At 44.1% G+C, this 21,634-nt stretch overlaps 2 protein-coding genes across 16 annotated transcripts in view; one reads left to right on the top strand and one right to left on the bottom strand.

Annotated features, from left to right (window-relative positions):
* Window positions 1-21,634, top strand: part of EVI5 (ecotropic viral integration site 5) — a 151,531-nt gene that overhangs the window by 24,449 nt on the left and 105,448 nt on the right. For 14 of the 15 annotated variants that reach the window (XM_084758770.1, XM_084758761.1, XM_084758768.1 and 11 more), the window contains exon 2: window positions 10,202-10,431. In XM_084758770.1, the coding sequence (XP_084614896.1) occupies window positions 10,283-10,431 (149 nt within the window). In that variant the 5' untranslated portion in view covers window positions 10,202-10,282. Of the gene's footprint in view, window positions 1-1,767; window positions 1,910-10,201; window positions 10,432-21,634 lie in introns of those variants that run through there. The other variant, XM_084758767.1, reaches the window with a different exon arrangement.
* Window positions 19,194-21,190, bottom strand: LOC311584440 (ubiquitin-conjugating enzyme E2 D2B). The gene has a single exon (XM_084758793.1). The coding sequence runs from the start codon at window positions 20,801-20,803 to the stop codon at window positions 20,360-20,362; it is 444 nt and encodes a 147-aa protein (XP_084614919.1). The 5' UTR covers window positions 20,804-21,190; the 3' UTR covers window positions 19,194-20,359.

The following is a 21,634-nucleotide window of genomic DNA, read 5'->3' as shown; positions in this document are numbered from 1 at the left end:
GGGTGGCTCACAACAATGTGATATGTGTGTGTATAAACACAGAAATAAGAATAAAGTAAAGCCCGGCGGCTGTGGCGCACACCTTTAGTCCCAGCACTCAGGAGGCAGAGGCAGGTGAGCTCTGAGTTCGAGGCCAGCCTGATCTACATAGTAATTCCAGGACAGACAGGGCTACGCATAGAGAAACCTTGTCTCGAAAAACTTAAAAAAAAAAAAGCATAAAGTTAATATTTTTTAAGAATTCCGTTTCTTGGGGCTGGGCATGCCTTTAATCCCAGCACTCAGGAAGCAGAGGCAGGTGGATCACTGTGAGTTTGAGGTCAGCCTGGTCTACAAAGTGAATCCAGGACAGCTAAGGCTATGCAGAGAAACCCTGTCTCGAAAATTCCATTTCTTTTTATAAAAAAAGGATTTATTTATTTATTATTATGTACACAGTGCTCTGCCTGCATGTACACCTGCAGGCCAGAAGAGGGCACCAGGTCTCATAGATGGCTGTGAGCTACCATGTGGTTGCTGGGAATTGAATTCAGGACCTCTGGAAGAGCAGCCGGTGCTCTTAACCTCTGAGCCATCTCTCCAGCCCCAGGCTTCCTCTTATGTACAGTGCCAGTCTCATCTGTTTCATGTGTTTGTGCTGGAGATGATCCAAGGCCGCGTGTATGTGAAACATGCTTCACTCCTGGGCTGAACCCTTAACCTCACACCTTAACTTACAGCCAGGAGATGTGAGTGGTTTCTGTACATGTTACAGGGCTTATGTTAATATGGAAAATTGTAAGAAAAGCTTTCCTATTATTCACCATCTAGTGCTAATATCAACCTAGGAGGAAAAAGTTACGTGTAGATAATTATAGGCTCTTTTCAAATAAACTCAGAATTTTCAGGTGATATGTTGATAATCTCATTTTCCAATATGATGCCCATCTCAATTTTTTTTTTCTTTTGTTTGCTTTGGTTTTTCAAGACAGGGTCTCTCTGTGTAGCTTGGCTGTCCTGGACTTGCTTTGGAGACCAGGCTGGCCTCGAACTCATAACGATCTGCCTGCCTCTGACTCTAGAGTGTTGGGATTAAAGACGTGCGCTACCACTGCCTGACTTATAATAATGTTGTTTTTCTTTTTCTCTTTTCTTTTTTTCTTTCTTTCTTTTTTTTTTTTAAAGATTTATTTATTATTTATACAGTATTCTGCCTGCACATACACCTGCAGGCCAGAAGAGGGCATCAGATCACATTACAGATGGTTGTGAGCCACCATGTGGTTGCTGGAATTGAACTCAGGACCTCTGGAAAAGCAGACAGTGCTCTTAACCTCTGAACCATCTCTCCAGCCCCCATCTCAATATTTTGATTGGATTTTCTTAACTAGGTATCCATTGAGTGGAATTCTCGGGGCCATGTCTTGTATTTGCTTTTGAGTCTTAGAGTTTCAGCTTGCCTTCTTTTTGTTTTGTTTTTGTTTTTGTCTTTTTATTTTTTTATTTTTTTTTATTTTTTGGTTTTTTGAGACAGAGTTTCTCTGTGTAGCCTTGGCTGTTTTTGTTTTTTGAAACAGGGTTTCTCTGTGTAGCCTTGGCTGTCCTGGGCTCACTTTGTAGACCAGGCTGGCCTTGAACTCACAGTGATCCTCCTGCCTCTGCCTCCCGAGTGCTGGGATTAAAGGCGTGCACCACCACGCCTGGCCTCAGCTTGCCTTCTGATCAGTGATTTACAGTTGATGAGATTTATCTTGGGGCTACTTACCGTGTGGCTCTAGTGTTTATTAGCTAAGGCATGCTGGGTAAGTTGTGGACCTTCACGTGCTTCGGAACGGTCTATCTCAGTGAGGGTTAAAGGCAACACGAATGCAAGGTGTGTCCCAGGACCTGGTGCTCAGGGATGCTGGACGACCGTGGAGGCAGCAGCCAGGTCAGTCAGTCTTGGTTACGTTTTGTTTTTCTGAAATCCAGCTGTCGGCTAAGGAAAGGGAGTTTTCAGCACTGCTGCATTGCTTCTCATTTTCCCCTTTCTCCATAATTTCTGTGACGTTTTAGGTTGTGTTTTTACTTTGTGTTTCTCAGACAGGTGTAAACACATGCAAATGGGAGGCTGAGTTTCAACGCAGGGCTGTGGTGGCTAGTCTCGGTAACAGCTGTAGTTGAGACCGCTGCAGCTTTTAAGTTTTCTGTTTCTGTTTTGCTCTCGGGATTGGACCTAGATGTGTGCTCTACATTGAACACTGAACGCACACCTCTGTCCCTGAAAGACAGTTTTAGGTTCTTATCTGTGCGTCTCTACAGGCTGTTTTAGAACTTACACTCTCAGGTTGAAATACCGCAAACAAGACAGTAAAACAACCAGCCCCTCCATTCCATGTATGGATGATGCTTCTTTTCACATGCAAGACATTGCTGAGACAGCTGTGGTGGCGCACGCCTTTAATCCCAGCACTGGGGGGGAGGCAGAGGCAGGCAGATCGCTGTGAGTCCGAGGCCAGCCTGGTCTACAAGGTGAGTCCAGGACAGCCAAGGCAACACAGAGAAACCCTGTCTCAAAAACTCAAAAAAACAAACAAAGGCATTGCTGTATGTTCATATATAAAAGTATTCATTCCCATATAAAGGATTACCACACACATTCTTTTATAAATTTAAGTTACATTTATGTATTTTATGTGTGCTATGCCACATGTATTGGAGGCCAGAGGAGTCCTCACAGGAGTTTGTTCTTTCTTTCCTCCATCTGGGTCTTGGGGGTTCACTTGGGTTGCCAGGCATGCCAGCAACTGCCTTTACTTGCTGACACATACTTGCGGGTTAGCACGTAAGTCTTAGAATCATCTGAAAAAAATTGAACGAATCTAGCATTGGTTGGCAGCGACTGTCATCTCAGCCTTTGAGAAGCTGAGGCAGAAGGCTTGCTACAAATGTGAGACATGGAAATTCTTGGTTAGCCTGGGCTAAGAATAAGACCTCTCTCAAGAGGTGAAACAGTTGAAAGAAGGCAGGTAATACCTATGTGCCGAGCTTAAATCCAGTGCTGAGTGTATATGTGCATGTGTGCAATCTCTATGTACTTGAATATCACGTGTGTGTGTGTGTGTGTGGTGTGTGATGTGTGTTTGATTAGTCTAGATAGTAGTACCAAGCAGTTAATTAACATATATTTACTTTGAGCAGTAATAGCTTTTTTTTTTTAAGGTTTCTCTGTGTAACAACCCTGGCTGTCCTAAATTCTCTTTGTAGACTAGGCTGGCCTTGGACTCACAGGGATTCACCTGCATCTGCCTTCCAAGTGCTAGGATTAAAGGCGTGCGCCACCACTCCTAGCTGAGCAGTAATATCTTGAAAACAGAAAATGCTTGTCTTTAGTGAACTATCTCAGAGCCGTGGGTGGTAGTGCATTCCTATAGTCCAGCACTCTGCAAAAGGAGGGTTGGAAATCATGAATTGAAGGTCAGCCTGGGATACGTGAGACTGTCCCAAACAAAAGAAATCAGGGGGCCTGGTGGGTGTGGTGGGGCAAACCTTTAATCTCTGCACTCGGCGATCACTGTGAGTTCAAGGCTACCCTGGTCCACAAGTGAGTCCAGGACAGCCAAGGCTACACAGAGAAACCCTGTCTCGAAAAACCAGGGGCGCGGGGAGGAGGAAATCAGAACAGCAGTGGTCACAAGAGCATCTGTTACCATAGTCTCCCTCTCTCTTTAGATACCACAGTATTATACGTGCGAGCATGTGTGTTGTGTTTAATAAGTACATGCTTGCCAGTTATTATGTTATTATGAGGGTTGCTGGAGTGTGTGCAAGTGCATCATCCATCCATCTATCTATCTATCTATCCATCTATCTATCTATCCATCTATCTATCTATCTATCTATCTATCTATCCATCCATCTATCTATCTATCCATCTATCTGTCTATCCATCCATCCATCCATCCATCCATCCATCCATCCATCCATCATATCAGAAGAGGATCTGGAGCTACAGACAGTTACGACGTGCTGCCAAGTGTCTGCTGGAACTGAACTCGGGTCCTCTAGAAAAACAGCAAGGGCTCTTAACAGCTGGGCTATCCCTCTAGCCCGACTTTTTTTTTTTTCTTTTTTTAAAATTTAAGCTATAGTGATATTAATTGACTCTTAGAAGCTGCCATGTAGCTTCGTGTTTGAGTTGCTGTTGATAGCTATAAAGATGACGCTGTTTGTAGAGGAAAAGAAATGCACTCTAGGGGCTGGAGAGGTGGCTCAGCACTTAAGAGCACTGTCTGTTCTTCCAGAGGCCATGAGTTCAATTCCCAGCAACCACGTGGTGGCTCACAATCATCTATACCCTCTAATGCCCTCTTCTAGCACACAGGTGTACATACAGATAGAGCACTCATATATATATAAAATAAATAAAATATGTGTTAAAGAAAGCACTATAAACTGTAGACCGCTATGGAGCATGACACTGACTTTGTATCTCTGGGACCAGGTTCGGAGAAGTACGGATTTCTCTTTTCCTCCCTCCTTCCTCTTGAGACAGGATCTTACATGGCCTTGAGTTTCCGCATAGCCTGAGGCTGACCATTCCTGTTGCCTCCAGAAGTTCTTGTACGTAACAGAAAGTAGTGGTTTTTCTGGTTTCAGGAAATGGTAGCTCCAGTTGCTCAAGTTAGGGTAGATATTACCTTTGACCCTGTCCTCCTGTTCTTCTAGATCCGCCTCATAGAGTCACTGTGCAGCAGTCTCACATCTGTGCTAATCTCCCTCCTGCCTGACCCCGCCTTCCGGAATGCACTGTTGACGTACATTATCCTGTAAACACACTGTTGACGTACATTATCCTGTAAACACACTGTTGACGTACATTATCCTGTAAACGCACTGTTGACGTACATTATCCTGTAAACGCACTGTTGATGTACATTATCCTGTAAACGCACTGTTGATGTACATTATCCTGTAAGCGCACTGTTGATGTACATTATCCTGTAAACGCACTGTTGATGTACATTATCCTGTAAACGCACTGTTGATGTACATTATCCTGTAAACGCACTGTTGATGTACATTATCCTGTAAACGCACTATTGATGTACATTATCCTGTAAACGCACTGTTGATGTACATTATTCTTTTCATGGAGCAGATGGAGGCCATCCCCATGTCTAGTGGTTTCTGATTACTCTAGGCAGATCTCAGATTCCTTCCTAAAGTCACCTCCATGACTGGATCTCTGACAACATTTACGTTCCCTCCTACATCTCCCTTCAAGCTCGTACACTTTAGTCTTACTGGTCTCTTCTTGTAGCCTGGGCTTTTCAATACAGAGGCTGCAAACCAGCTGTAACTTGTTGTAACTACTGAGTGCTTCATCTGTGGTTGGCTTGAGTTGAGGTTATATATAAATGTAAGATACATGTTGGTGGCTAGGCTGTGGTGGCGCATGCCTCTAATCACAGCACTCTGGAGGCAGAGACAGGCTGATCTTTGTGAGTTCAAGGTCAGCCTGGTCTACAGAGTTCCAAGATAGCCAGATCATGTTACACAGAGAAACCATGTCTCAAAAACAAAAACAAACAGAAAAGATAACATGTTGACTTTGAGATTTAGTATTAGAGAATGCTATGTATCATACCCATTTATATTGAAATAACATTTGGCTATATTAAGCTATGTACAACCTATTTTTACTTTATAAAATGTAGCTACTAGAAAAAATTAAATAGTTATAATAGCATATTACAATATCATAATAACAACAGTTATACCAATATATAATTGCTTTTTTTTCCCCCTGAGACAGGGTTTCTCTGTGTAACCTTGGCTATTCTGGACTCACTTTGTAGACCAGGCTGGCCTTGAACGCACAGACCTTCCTCTGCCTGTGATTTCAGGTGTGCGCCACTGCACCCAGCTTTAATATATAATTTTTAGTAGTTACAGGTCTTACATTTGTGACTTGTCTTACATTTATTTACTTATTTATTTGTTTTGTTTTGCTTTGTTTTTGAGACAGGACTCTTTTTGTAGCCTTGGCTGTCCTGGAACTCACTCTGTAGACCAGGCTGGCCTTGAATTCAGAGATCTGCCTGCCTCTGCCTCCCAAGTGCTGGGATTAAAGGCTGCGCCCCACATCTGGCTCAGCCTGCTCTCTTACAGAACTCAGGACAATCAGCCCAGGCACAGCACCACTCACCATGGATTGGGTCCTTCCTCATCAATTATTAATTAAGAAAATGCCTTACAGCCAGCTCTTACGGAGACGGTTTCTCAACTCCTCCTTTCAGATAACTCTAGTTTGTGGGTTAAGCTGACATAAGACAGCCCAGTACACTGATGAAAACAAATCTCACACCAGTTCAATGGTAAAGTGTCTGCCACACACACACAAGGACCAGAGTTCGGACCCAGCATCCTCCCAGCATGGTGTGCTGGCTGCCCCTGTCGTTCCAGCATGTGCTGGGCGGGAAGGAAGTGGGTTCCCTGGGGCTTGCTGACCTGCTGCTCATTAGACATCACTCTCAAACATGGATGTTTCCTTCCACAAACTAACTGTACCCTCGTTGTTTGAGATTAAAGGTGTGTACCACCACGCCTGGACCTAGGCTTTTCTTTACTTGATACTTGCTTGCTTACTAGGCTGGCCTTGAACTCAGATCTGCTTGCCTCTGTCTCCTGGGTTAAAGGTGTTTCAGTTTAATAACAGCACGATGCTGTTTCAGTTACTAGAGCTGTGTAACAAATCATCACACCACTAAGTTGTAACGCGTGGACGTCTCCTGTGAGTCAGGGATGTAGACAAAACACCGAGGAGGAGACTGGCTGTTGTCGCAGTCTTCACTTTCAGCCCACGGTGCTTTGAGGTGTATTCACAGGCATGGCGGAGAGTTAGCCAGAGGATCTTCACTTGGCTTTTCCTCACAGGCTCTGTGTGGACTAACTTAAGTAATGACATTTCTGCACCCTCCCACCTCTAATGTTGGAAATGAAATTTAGGCCTCACACATACTTGGTGAACTTCATCCCTAGCCCCATTAGGCAATCTACCTTCTACAGCCATAAGACGAAAGATTTCATGGTTTAAGCTCTCTGGTTTGTGGTAGCTTGTTACGGTAGTCATAGAAAACTAATAAAGAGCACCCGTCGAAAACACAAGTAGGCTGTGAATGGGCGGTGAAATTGACAGCTTCCCTCCATGGTGTGTGGCAGTGATACGTGGTTCTTTCCCCCATTTATGATTTTCTTTGTTTTTGTCTTTGTTTGTAAATTTATTTTTATTTTATGTGCATTGGTGTTTTGCCTGCATGTATGTCTGTGGGTGTTGATCTTGGGGTTACAGACAGTTGTGAGCGGCCATGTGGGTGCCAGGAATTGAACCTGGGTCCTCTGGAAGAGCAGAGCAGTCAGAGCTCTTAACCGCGAAGCCGCGTCTCCTCAGCCCCCTTGTCTTTGCTTTTGAAGGCGTTTTGCTATGCATGTAGCTCAGGCATTGAGCTTGGAACCCTCATATCTTAGACTCCTGAGTGCTGGGGTTACAGGCTTGTGTCACCAAACCTGGTTTACACTTTTCTGTGTACAGCAGGAGAGGTTGGCCACTTATCAGCCATGAATCAAGTTTGTATGTTAACATTCTTTGGATACTGTACTTTAAAAATTGTTAGAAGTTCATTCGTTACAGTGTGCTGTAATAAGCCTAACCTAAAGTCATCAGGAAGGTATTAAGTGCCTCCTCTTCAGGTAGTTTTGTCTTTATATTAAGAGGACTTAGGAAGTACAGCAGTTTCTCTCTAGCTTGCTATGCGTTTTTCTTTTGAGTGTTGGACCTTCTAGGCAAGTACTTGATGACTGAGTTGTATACACCCAGTCTTGTTAAATACACTTTCTAACTACATCACTTATTTATGTTTTAAACGCTTGCGTGCGCGTGTGTGAGAGTGACAAGTATGAGTGCTGGTGTGCAAATGCACGGAACATGTTAGGGGGTCTGAATATAACTTCCAGGAGTGATTTCTCCTCTTCCACCTTGTTGAGGCAGGGTCTGTCTTGTTTCTGCAGCTCCGCGTACTCCTGGTGGCTGGCCTGGCGCTTGGTTAGGAGTGCTGGGATTTCAGATTGAAGCCCCTGTGTCTGCTCCATGGCCATCAAATTCGGGTAGTCAGAATTGCACAGCAAGTACTTAGAGTTGCCAAGCCTCACGCAGATCTTTTGTAGATGACGGCATTGATGCTTTCTGAGTATTTTATTCCTTAAGGGATAATGGCTGATATAACAGTGCAAGGACAAGACAACATAGAGGGGATTAGTTACATTTGGGGACATTACCGAGTAGCGAAGAAAAAGCATTCATCTGTGTTTTTAATGTAGTTGGATTCAAAATATTGAACACAGTCATGAAGTTTCTTAGAAATGGAGAGAAGAGTGTGGCCGACAGCTCAAAGAACAAGGACTGTTTAGAAGTAACAGCTTTTCCCACAATAGATTTTTCAGGAAAAGATGAAAAATGGATTCCTGATTAGACAGGGTTTGAAAATACAATGTCTTTATCTTCCACTTGTTTTTTATTTACTTAGTTAAAACACTCATTAACCTAGAGAGATGGTCCAGTATTTAGAGCACTGGCTGCTCTTCCACATGGCCCAGACTTGGTTCCAGCACCAACGTGCAGCTCACAATGGTCTGTAACCCCACTTCCAGGGTCAGATGCTCTCTTCTGGCCTCCCTGGGGAACCAGATATATACATGCAGGCAAAGCACCTATATGTACAAAATAAAAATATTTAAAACTTTATTGTGTTGATAGGACTTTTAACTTTCAGAAAATAATTATTGGAAAAACTTTTGTTGAGAAGGGAACACAAAGACAACCTTTTATGTACAGAATTGTATTTCTAAGAATGGAAAGGACCCTCTTACCCCAAACCAGAAACTACCAGATGTTTTTCATACCTCTGGGTATGTATATGTAAATATATTGATTCCTCTTTTTTTTTTTTAAGTTATGAGATCTCTTATGTAGCCCCCACTGGCCTTGAATGCTGGGATTATATGTGTGCACTACCATTCTTTTTTTTTTTTCTTCCGGTTTTTCAAGACAGCGTTTCTCTGTGTAGCCTTGGCTGTCCTGGACTCACTTTATAGACCAGGCTGGCCTCAAACTCACAGAAATCCTCCTGCCTCTGCCTCCCAAGTGCTGGGATTAAAGGTATGCGCTGCCATCGCCCGGCTTGCATGTGGTTCTTGGACCTGACCTCAAACATGAAACCAGGCAGTATATACATGTTAATTAAAAAATTTTTTTTGTAAGATAACATCCTCTTCTGATGGTTTATGCTCCTTGTCAATTTATTTTTCCTGAGACAGAGTTTCTCTGTGTAGCCTTGGCTGACCTAGAGCTTGCTCAGAGATCCGCCTGCCTCTGCCTCCCAGAGTGCTGGGATGAAAGACTGTGCTCCACTCTTGTCAATATTTAATGTGTTGTATTATCTGTGAAAATGATTATTACCACTTTCTGATGCTTTTGGGGTATAGTTTTTGTTTTGTTCTTTTCTTTTTTGGAGACAAGGTCTCACTTAGTAGTCCTGGAATCAGGACTGTAGACCAGGCTGGCCTTGAACTCATGGAGACTTGCTTTGGTTCTGCCTCCGAGCGCTAGGATTAAAGGCGTGGGCCACCAGGAGTGGCTTCACTCTTCTGGTTTGTTTATGCTGCAAACATGGCGTTAGAAGTAGAGTCCCAGGTTGGAGAGGTGGCTTGTGGGTGAGGAGGCTTGCTGTTCTAGAGTACCTGAAATGGAAGCTCACAGCCATGTGACTCTCCGGTGTCAGGGTATGCGACACCCTCTGTTGGCTTCTGAGGGCAACAGGCATGCATGCGGTATATATACATACATGCAGGTAAATATATGAAATAAAAATGAAAAAATGAATAGTTGAAAGCTTTATTTATTTATTTATTTACTTACTTACTTTTGAGATAGGAGTTCTCTATGTAGCCTTGGCTGCCCTGGACTCAACTTTGTACACCAGGCTGGTCTCAAATTCACGGAGATCGGCCTGCCTCTGCCTCCCAGAGTGCTGGGATCACAGGTGTGCACCACCACGCCCGGCGTGAATCGATTGCTGTTTTTTCCCATCACCTGGATGATTTCTAAGTTAAGCTTAGCAGGATCACCAAGCTTGTGGTAATGATCGCAATAAGGCTAAAATATGCTTCTTGTTCTTTTTCTTAGGTGGCGACAGACAAGGTGGCAGAAAAGCTGAGTTCTACTCTCTCATGGGTGAAGAACACGGTGTCGCATACAGTCAGTCAGATGGCCAGTCAGGTGGCGAGTCCGTCTGCTTCCCTGCACACTACGTCCTCATCGACCACACTGTCAACACCAGCAGTTTCACCATCTTCTCCGTCAAAGTTGAGTCCAGATGACTTAGAACTCCTGGCTAAGCTGGAGGAACAGAACAGGTAAGTGCAATTGTTGGGCGTTTTCCCTCTGCTTATCTCAGACCACAGTCTGTGGTTTTAAGCTCCCTGCTTTCTGGGTCCTTGTTTATCAGAAGGACTTCACAGACTCAGGCATTCCTGGAGGAGCTTAGACGGAGACCAGCGTTTGCTTTAGGTATTAGCACTCTAGGTTCCTTTCTTAGTGTGCCCGACTCTCTAAATCTTTTCTTGAATTTTATGAGTTATGAAGGCAAACTATCATTTTTATTTAGTTTATTTTTCAGAGCTGGGGAGTGAGTCCCGAAGCCTTGCACGTTAGGCAGACACTCTTATTACCTATGTTCCGGTCCTTTTTAAATTTTAAACTACTAAGGGGCTTCCTCTGGTTAAAGTATAAAATGGTTCAGTCTATTATGGATATCTGATTTGTATTTAAGAGTAGGAAAGCCTGTGGAAGGCAAGCTATCCCAGTCTCCTGAGTGTGTGACACAGTAGTTATTTCTTCTGAGTCCAGACTCTGGGTCTTTTGTGCCCGTTTACTCTGATGTTAAATTTTGGACTTTTTGAGTTGGGTGTGGGTGTACTCTTGTGACCTTAGCACTCAGAGAGGCAATGACAAATGCTGTGAGTTTGAGGCCAGCTTGGTCTTCACAGTGAGGTCATCTACAGAAGACTGTAAAGGACAGCAGCATTTTGTGCCTGGTACACAGTGCCACAGCTTTAAAGGTAACTTTGATGTGTAACTCATGTGATAAACGATACACACATTTTAAAATGTACAGTTTGATTAAGGTCCTTTTTGTTTTGTTATTTTTGGACGCAGTTTCCGGTAGTCCTGGCTGTCCTGGAACTTAGTCTGTAGACCAGGCTAACTTTGAACTCAAATCAATCCACCTGCCTCTGCCTCCTGAGTGCTGGGACTAAAGCTGTGTGCCACCACTGCCTGGCTGACAATTACCCTTTGCCATGTCTTCTTCAGTTATTATAGTTCATGCTTCTATAAATCTGATTTTGGTTAATGTATCTGAGCCCTGGCCAGGCTCATGGAAATCCTAGATGTGTCGTCAAGGCAGATGTCATTGTTGTGGGGTAGAAGGCTGACAGAGTTAGGACATGATGGCGTTACCTTTGTCACATTTTTTTCTGAGGCAGGGTCTCATGTAGTCCAGGCCAAGGGTGATGTTTAACTTCGTATTCTCCTGCCTTTGTCTCTTGAGCGCTGGTATCACAGGTGTGTGCCACCATACACAATTTATGTGGTGCTGGCGATGAAACCCAGGGCTTCACGCGTGCTAGGCAGGGACTCCACTACCAGAGCTACAGTAGTAAACCATGGCCATGATTTTAAATTTTATCTATTTTAATAGGTATTGAAGGTATACAGCTTTATTTTACCTTCACTTAAAAAAAATCTAGGGCTGGAGAGATGGTTTAAGACCACATGGTGGCTCACAGCCATCTATAATGAGATCTGGTGCCCTCTTCTGGTGTGTGAGCGCACATGGAGGCAGAACACTGTATATGCGTAATAAATAAATAAGTCTTAAATAACAAAAATCTAGTGGTTTTCTTTTTTTTTTTTTGTCTTCTGGATTCCTGTTGCTTAATTTGACCTGGAACTCACTATGCAGCTGAGGATGCCTCCATCTCCCAAGTTCTGGAGTTGCAGGCATCTGCCACCATGTCTGGCAATCTGCAGATATTTTTTGTGCTTGATCACTTACTCCCCCCTCTCACCCCCAGACAAGGTCTCTCTGTGTAGTCCTGGAAACCATGCTGGCCTCGAACTCACAGCCATCCACCTGCCTCTGCCTCCCAAGTGCTGGGATTAAAGGTGTGCGCCACCACACCTGCCCGGCTCACTTACTCTTTTTGTAATTAATTGGATATAAAATCAGTTTATAGATGTTTGAGTCCGTTTCGTTCTGATCATCTGTTATGATTGATTAAGATGGAAAAGATGGAATGAGGTAATGGAGAGAGGAAGCTGTTATAGAAGTGCAGGGTTATTGGAGCGGCGTGGGGGGGGAGGGGGGGAAGGAGAGAGAGGGGGATCAGGGAGGGGAAAGGGACTGGCGGGACCACAATGCCTGAATTACACAGTGATGGGGTCTGTGGGAGAGGGGAAGCCCTGTCCCTAGCTAGAGGGCAGGACATGGCAGCCAGGCCCTCAGCAGGGCCTGACATATTTATTTATTTATTTGTCATAAGGTTGTACTGTATTGGCTTCTATTATATTTGGTAATGGGTTTGGAAGTCAGATATTATTAGTCTCCTAAGATGGTTTGAATGAGGATGCTTCTGTGAGCTTCTGCGTTTCAGTGCTTAGTCCCTAGTTGGTAGAACTGTTTTGGAAGAGATTCGGCCTTACTGAAGGAGGTATGTCGCTGTGGCTAGGCTCTGCGTTTCCAAAAGCCCATGCCCGTCCTAGCAGAAAGATATATTCAGCTTTATTAAAAACAACAACAACAAAACCCAAATAAAACGTCATACTTGGAGATCTAGCTGCCTTCCATTTATTTTACCCCTGCCACCCTATCATTTTTCTGAACACTGGAGCAGTTTGTAAGGAAGATGTGTATTTTACAACTCTAGAGTAAAAAGTGCTCGACATGGCTCCCGCCTCCGGTGCCACGCACGGCAGCTACTTTTATTTAGCACACGTGGTTCTCTTCAGCCCAAAGTGAAGACATCACTCTGATTGTCTTTAACTGTCTGATTTAAGGGATAGAAAAATGGGGGTAATGTTTTAGAAAATTAAAATGTAAGAAACATGAGAATAGAGAATTATTTCCTTGGACATGGTCTTATTGCAACTATTTTTTTTTTTTAAAGTAAGTGTATGTGTCAACCTCAGAAAAATGTGAAGAAATAGTTCAGTGCAGTATCAAAGATTTGTTTGAAGAAAGTTAATAATTGACAGAGTCAAAGTTCAAATAGGACAGCTTTTTTTGGTTTGTGTTAAAATGTTTTTCTTTTTCATATTAAAAATACAAAGGCCTTGGCAGAGATGAATTTAAGGAGGTAAGCTTTAAGTGTGATGATACATTTAATATTACTGTTTTAAGCTGTGAGTTACTAAAATTTTGGTATAGCAACCATGTTTGTTTCCTTTTCCTTACTTTTTAGCCTGTCATTCAAGGAGAGACACTGCAGTGAAAAAGCAGAACCATCTTTATCATAAATATAATTTATGTTTGTAAGATATGCTTACCGTGAATCTTTGATTGACATAAGATCTATACTGTTTGCTGTATTTTAGCCACCAACCCACATGGCTCTTGAGTACTTGAAATGTGCCCAGCCTGACTTAGATATGCTGTACCAGATTTTGAAGACTTGTTTTGAAAAAAGTATATAACATTACTTTTGAGAAAACTGAGTACATGTTAAAATTACATTTTTCTCTTTCAAAATGGCATTTCTTCTACATCGGATAAAACACACTGTGTGTATGTGCTGGTTCATGCTTGCAGTCCTAGCACTTAGACGCCTGCGGCAGAAGGGCATTACAAGTTCCTCTCAGCGTAGACAAATAAAGCAAATAAAATAATAAATTAGAAAAACCAGTCACTTTGTAAGTTTTCAAAATGTGGCTGTTACCTAGAACCTTTAACATTGTATAAGTGGTTTGATTATGTTTCTGTTGTACAGTCTGCTCTAGATGGTCTGATGTTCATTAAATACTTAAAAACTTAACACAACCAGCATCACCTTAGTTTCCTTAAGAACACTCTCTGTAAAATGTTTAGCAAGATTCATTAACGAATGAAAAGCTTACAAGCAAAACAGATGCAGGTCTATGTCAAAATATATGTGTATGTGTAGTGTTTGCCTGGCTGCGTGCAAAACCTGTGGGGGCTAGAGAAGGGGGGAAAGGGGGAGAAGGCGCTGGGATCCCCGGGTGGAGTTAGTTACGGCTGTGAGATGGCAGGTGGTGCTGAGAACGGAACCTGGGCTTCTGAAAGAGCAGCAAGTTGCTTTTAACCACTTGCCATCTCTCTAGCCCAGTGTATCTATGTCAATTATATAATAATACATCTCACACGCGCGCACGCACACGCACACACACACACACACACACACACACACTGTAGGGAAACATAGCACTTCTTTTGAATTAGTTTTATTTTTTATTTTTCCCTTCCAATGAAGCTGGGATTCTATTTAGAGTCTCAACTGTAGCTCAGAGTTTCCTGGAACTTGCTGTGTAGTCTAGACTGAGCTTAAACTCAGGGTGATCCTCTTGCCTCAGCCTCCCAAGTGCTGGGCTTACAGATGTCTGCCATCTTGTCTGGCTGAGGATAACTTTATTTTTCTGTTGGTTTGTTTGTTTTTCAAGACAGGGTTCCTTTGTTACGCAGAGCCCTGGCTGTCCTCAAGCGTACAGAGATCCTCCTGTCTGTGCCTCCGTGAGTGCTGGGACTAAAGGCATGCGCTGTCACCTCTCGGCTCTATTTTTCTGTTCTTTATGTAAAGGAATCTTGAACACTTGAGCTGTCGGTTTAAAGAAACAAAGAAGGAATTGGTTTTTCAGAACTGGAGAGATCTGTCATTTTACACTTTGGTGTTGTTTTGAGTTGTTTTCTATGCTAAACTTTATTGATTGATTGATTGTTCCGCTCTGTTAATCTACCAGAGAAGAATTTGTATATGTTGACCCAAAAGCATGTCAGGGATGTAGTTTTGCAGCGGTCTGAACGTTTGTGACTACAGAATTCCTACCTTGACTCCAGTCTGGAATATAATAGCTGGAGCACCTGTCCCGTGAAGACGTTAGTAGAAGGCACTGTTAGTAATGGTCCGCGTCAGCTTTGAGTCTTAGTGTTTTGGTTTTGGGCTCCCAGCTTCCAGAACTGTCACAATAAATACCTTCGTTTATAAATTATCTGACAGTTCTTTTGTTGTAGCAGGACCCACAGAGGCTGTAGTGAGCCAGCCTTTAACTGAATTGCTAAGCGTGTTTCAACTGTGTTTGGTGTAATATTATTGGAGACCTTTGACCTTATGCTGGAACACTGTTCTCTTTGTGATAAGACTTCCTGCTTTTTAAGCGTAGCGTATTTAGCTTTCCATACAGTTTTCTAATAACAGCGTTTTTCTGCCTCAGTTCTTTATAAGTTATCTTAGCAGTTTTCAAATTACCAGTTGGCAGCAGACTGGGTGCTGTTGTGTCTTGCTCTGATACCCACAGGAAAAGTGAGCAATTCTGATGTTCAGTGTTGAGTGTCATCTCTTCACAAGTGCCACACTTCTGTGGTCTTTATTTTTTTCTTCCCTGAACTTTAGACCTGTGCTTCCAACGGCTGTTGATACCATCTATAAGCATTGTGAGCACAGAGACTAATGCCTGAGAACTCTCTGTCTGTTGATAGTTTCAGTTTCTTGTGACAATTTCATACAAGAATGTGATGTAGCATAAGTGTGTGCCTGCTGGCTCTCTGTCTCTCTCTGTGTGTCTCTCTGTCTGTCTGTCTCTCTGTCTCTGTGTCTCTCTCTCTGTCTCTCTCTCTCTGTGTCTCTCTCTCTGTCTGTCTGTCTCTCTCTCTCTCTCTCTCTGTCTCTCTCTCTCTCTTCCTCCCAGACAGTTTCCTCATCCACCAGGGTTTCGTGCCTAAGGATGAATGTGGGCTTATTTACTCGAACATCGACAGCTGAGGACTGACAGAAGTGGCTCCCCCTGCACTGGAGCTGGTAGCCGCCTCCGCCTCCGAGGAGTGGAGCCTAGTGAGCCCCTTGTCCCCTCCATAGTGGAATACTGACAGACACAATCGTGAAGGCGGCCATAGTTGCTGGGCTGCTGCTGTGGTTGCAGAAATGTACTGCACATCACCCCCCCCCCACCCACCCCCCACCCCCCCCCCACCCCCCCACCCCCCCCACCCCCCCACCCCCCCCACCCCCCCCACCCCCCCCCCCCCGTCGCCCTACTTCTGTAGCTTTCCTGCTGAGATAGCGCTGAGCACCCCGTGGCCACTCACTAACACCTGAACGGACAAATGATTCTGCAGTACACACACAGAGAGGGAGGGAGGGAGGGGGGGGAGGAAGAGAGAGAGTGAACATGACAATGAGTGAGCTTCTCTGATGGTGCCAGGGCTCTTTTGTACTTTGTAATTACACAGTGTTACATGGAGAGCTTTTTTTGTTTTGTTTTGTTTTGTTTTTTCCTTGAGACAGCATCTCTCTCTGTACCCCTGGCTGTCCTGTAGACCAGGCTGGCCTCGAACTCACAGCAATCCACCTGCCTCTGCCTCCCGAGTGCTGGGATTAAAGTCGAGGGTTTTTGTTTTTAATGTTTGTTGCATGCAGGCTTCCAAACACAAAGTAAACGACCTATGCTCTCCAACAAGCCTGAACCAAAGCCCAAACCCCAGAAGAACCCCACAAAATAAAAAGTGCTGCTCTCGTACACGGTCCATGAAGCCCATGCTGTTTACCGCTTTCCTGAGGAAGGGAGTGCCCTGGTGCTGCTCAGTTCCCAGAACCAGAGATACAAAGCCCATAAACTACCCTTTATTTTATTCTGTTCCCTGATTCTCCACTTCTTGTAGGATAGTGAACCCATGTGGTAAAGAGAATAAGAATATTTTAGAGCAACTTCTCAGTGGCCACAGACTTATCAGTAACACTGTGCCCCGTTTTCCCAGTTGTCAGGCTTAAGTCTGGAAGTTGTTGATGTGTGGGCAGTAAGTATGTCCTCTACCACTACTGTAATCTCTTAATTACGTTGAAATTTCTTCGCCATTGGCCATCTGTTTAGGGGCATAAATTAGGAAACACATTAGCAATAAGAAATGAGAATACTTATTCTAATTATGTGTTTTTATAAACTACATATTAAGGCATTTGTAAATGCCTTTTCTGCATGCCTTATCTACTGATGCGTGGTCATGCTATCTACTGCATGCGTTATCTAAATATAATCCTGTCACCTAATGACAGACAAGGTCTAGGAAAGGCACCTGCTGGTTGGTTTCACTGTAGTGTGCTTGTGTAAACTTGCCTGTTGCTGCACCATGTTTTTATTGGATAAAATAATATAGTTAATTGTAACAGTAGTATTTTTGAATCTAAACAGAAAAGGCACACAGAAAAACACAGCATCAAAGTTAACAGTATGCTTGTGTCTGGCACTTACCACAGTGGAGCTTGCAGGCTCTCAGCCAGCACGCTGCACCTGCTGTGGGCTTTATGCACACTGTGTTATGGTGAGTGCTGAGTGAGTGAAGGCCCAGGGTATTACGTTGTCATGAGCTTTTTAAGGTACTGCATGTCCTACTGGAGTGGTGAGTGTGAAGGCTCAGGATACGCACCATGTAGGCTTCATACACACTGTATAGTTAAGGTCAGGATACTGCACCATGTAGGCTTCATACACACTGTATAGTTAAGGTCAGGATACTGCACCATGTAGGCTTCATACACACTGTATAGTTAAGGTCAGGATACTGCACCATGTAGGCTTCATACACACTGTATAGTTAAGGTCAGGATATGCACCATGTAGGCTTCATACACACTGTATAGTTAAGGTCAGGATATGCACCATGTAGGCTTCATACACACTGTATAGTTAAGGTCAGGATATGCACCATGTAGGCTTCATACACACTGTATAGTTAAGGTTATATGATTTATTTGTTTAGGCTTTTTTTTTTTTTTAAACAAAGTCTCACTAGTAGCTCTAATTGCCTAGTGCTCGCTATGTAGACCAGACTGGCCTTGAACCTCTAGTTCTCCTTCTGCCCCTGCCTCCCATGTATTGGAATTACAAATATATGCCACAGGGCTGGAGAGATGGCTCAGCAGTTAAGAGCACTGACTGCTCTTCTAAAGGTCCTGAGTTCAATTCCCAGCAACCGCATGGTGGCTCACAACCATCTGTAATATGACCGGATGCCCTCTTCTGGTCTGCAGGTGTACATGCAGGCAAAACACTGTGTACATAATAAATAAGTAAATAAATAAATCTTTAAAAAAAACCAACCAACCAACCAACCAAACAAACAAAAAAACTCCAAATGTATGCCACAGTGCCTGGCTATGCTACATTAGAGCTACGGGTTTTTTTTCCCTTCAGGCTTTATTTTGGGGAAGGGGGAAGGTGTTGAGACAGTCTCGAGGCTGGCCTTGCCCTTGTGGCCCCCTGCTACAGCCTTCCAGGTATTGGGATTACAGGTGTGTTTTGCTATATTGGGATCTTGACAAATTCTTTGGATTCATGTGAAAACTGGCTTAAAATAGTGCACAAAATTATATAAACTTAATTTAAAATGTTATTTAAACTTTGGTTAAAAAGACGTGCATACAAGCACACAGGCATACATGCACATGTATGTGTGTTAGTCTGGGCCGAGCCAGGCTTACGTTGTACCTCCTATCCCACTGGAAAGCTGTTCACACTTGTGGAATTGTCCACCGTCCCCCTCCTCCCCTCCCCCTTCCCCCTCCCTCTTCCCCCTCCCCCTTCCCCCTCCCTCTTCCCCCTCCCCCTCCCATCAAACGCTCCCCTTCTGGAATCTATCTTGAGGTGCAAAGGTCTGTGGGAATAGTAGTATACGTTAAAGTCATAAAAGGGTTTAGTGTAGTTAGTACCTAACTCTCTATTCATGGCAACTAAAAGCAGTGAACTTTATTGTTTTTCTTTTTGTTGGGGTGGTGGGGGCCAACAGTGTAAAGATGCACAACACTGGCTTGGTTGTTACAATTACAGTCGGGGGTACGGAGGGGGAGACTTCAGAGAGCCACATACACAGCATGACTTAAGGATGAATGTCCTGTGCAAAGTATTTATGTGGACACCTTACTGCATGACTGTGCTGTTTTCTAAGTTTGGTCAAAATTATTAACTTACTAAATAGAAATGCTTTTGTGTTTTATGTGACCAAGGGACGTCACGAGGCTTTGGTGAAATGTAGCTTGTTTCTTACTTAACTTTTATACCGGGAGGCTGTATATTCTTTCATGAAATGTCTTTAAGCTTATGCCTCTATCTTATTTAATAAAATTATCCTTAGGGTATCTTTTAAACTATAAACATGAATTGTTTCATAATTTGAAATGTGACCAATCTAAACGAAATCATGTCAAGGCTGAGGGAAAATCCACTAATTTCAGCCAAACATGGTTCTTAAAGTAAAAAATCCTGTTCACACAAACTTTATGTAACGGCTGGAATAATGGGTTTATTACACAGATTAATCATTCAAGCTCCAGAGGAGTGACTGGGTCATTCACTATATACAAGTGTTTTCATCAAATTGCATTTTTACCCTTACATCAAATGGATCAAGCAGTTCAGATATGAAAAATAAGAGCTATTAGCGATGTATCAATTGAGAAACCATAAATAAACCAAAGGGTATGGAGAGAAAGACGGAAAGGAGGTTGAAGGGTCAACGATGGTGTGAAGGGTTTGGAACAAAGCCAACCACACTTTATGGACTGAGAGCGCCAATCTATTTTTTGTTGACCAATTAGACTTTAAAATACAGGAGGTGGGCTGGGCTTAGTCTTGTTGCTTTAACGTTCATCTGAGTTCTAGGTCTTTTGGAACAAGTTCAGAAACTCTCGTGTTCTTCACCTTGCTTTTCATCACGTTTAAAACGTAGAGACTTCCACCTTAGAGCAAACCCCACAGTCTCCTTAGAGCTTTACGCCTTCCAAGCACCGCACATACCGCGTTATCCAGAGTTACGTCAGTAAGGACACTGTTAATCTCACATCTAGGTTATGCCAGGAAAATGCTCCTCTGCTGGGAGCCAGGGTTGGTACAGCAGTACCGTATTTACAACACGCTGCAGTACTGTTAGGTGAAAAGCGCGCCCCCGGAAGGATGAAGCAGGCACCGCGTGGGCTCCGAGGAAACAACAGTCAAACGGGGGAGCAAAGGACTCTCAGAGTTCCGCTTGCTTTATTTGTAGAAGGTATCCAATAATCTCTCTAGTTACATGGCATACTTCCGAGTCCATTCCCGAGCTGTCGTGTTGTACTTTTCTCTATCCGTTTTGTAGATGTGAGCAATCTCGGGCACTAGGGGGTCGTCTGGATTGGGATCACACAACAGAGAGCTGATGGACAAAAGTACTTTTGAGATAGTTAGCGCCGGAGACCACTGTGACCGCAGAATATCAAGACAGATGCTGCCATTACTGTTAACATTTGGGTGATAAATTTTCGTTGTGAATTCAACCTTTGGTGGTTTGAAGGGGTACTCTGTTGGGAAATCAATTGTCAAGAAAAATGCCCCGCCCTGGAAGGGACTATCGTTTGGCCCCATGATGGTAGCTCGCCAGTGGAACATGTCATCCCCGACAGGACCTGCTGAGCACTGCGCCGGGGGGTCCTGCGCCAAGTCGTTCAGCTCCTTGTGGATTCTTTTCAGAGCCATGGTGGAAGGCTGTCGTGGGGGGGCCCGGTGGAAGGCGGCCGCCTTGTTGGTTTCAGGTCAGCCGCAGAAGAGAAGGAGGAGGAGGAGGAGGAGGAGGAGGAGGTGGGCGGTTCTGGCCCGGCCCTGGCAGGATGTGCTGAGGGCCGGGGCCAGCCACCGTGGGTACCGTGGGTACCGTGTCCGTCCTCACATCGGTTGGCGCATCACACCGCAGCGCCCCTTTTTGTGCCGCCGCCGCAGTAGCGGTTTCCGAGACCTCGGCCTCCCGCGGATCCCTCCGCCCAGGGCTCGTGCCAGGCAGTGGGGCTGCAGCCGGGTACCGCACACCCACGCGGGAGGGGAAAGCTCGGGAGGGTGGTGATGGCTGGGGAAGGCCAGCCCCGCGTAGGTAGGGTGCTTTTTTTTTTGTTTTGTTTTGTGGCGCACACCATCATCACAAGCTCATAATGGGCCGTGCTGCGATGTCACAACGCAGCAGTCACCCAGGTTACCAAATCTTAACCTTTGAGCAAACCGCTGTCGGTGACTGCCTGTTCGCTGGGAAGAGACTTGACACATCAGCTGTTTCACAAATGTTTCAAACTTCAGGAGGAACGTTTTAATATTTTAAGAAGAGATTTTTTTTTTTTTTGCGTTTTTTGAGACAGGGTTTCTCTGTGTAACCTTGGCTGCCCTAGACTCTCTTTGTAGACCAGGCTGGCCTCGAACTCACAGTGATCCGCCTGCCTCTGCCTCCCTGAGTGCTGGGATTAAAGGTGTGCACCACCACGCCTGGCTAAGAAGAGAATTTTTTAGAATTGTTAAGAAGAGCATTCTAAACTTTTCTAGGAT

Source organism: Acomys minous (genome assembly GCF_964271855.1).
Source record: "Acomys minous genome assembly, chromosome: 15".
NCBI lineage: Eukaryota > Metazoa > Chordata > Mammalia > Rodentia > Muridae > Acomys > Acomys minous.
Note: the sequence above shows the minus strand (reverse complement) of the source record. Positions and strands in the feature narration are given on the sequence as shown.

Coding starts and splice junctions, on each gene's coding strand:
- LOC311584440 (XM_084758793.1), bottom strand. CDS start 20,803: ATGGCTCTGAAAAGAATCCACAAGGAGCTGAACGACTTGGCGCAGGAC.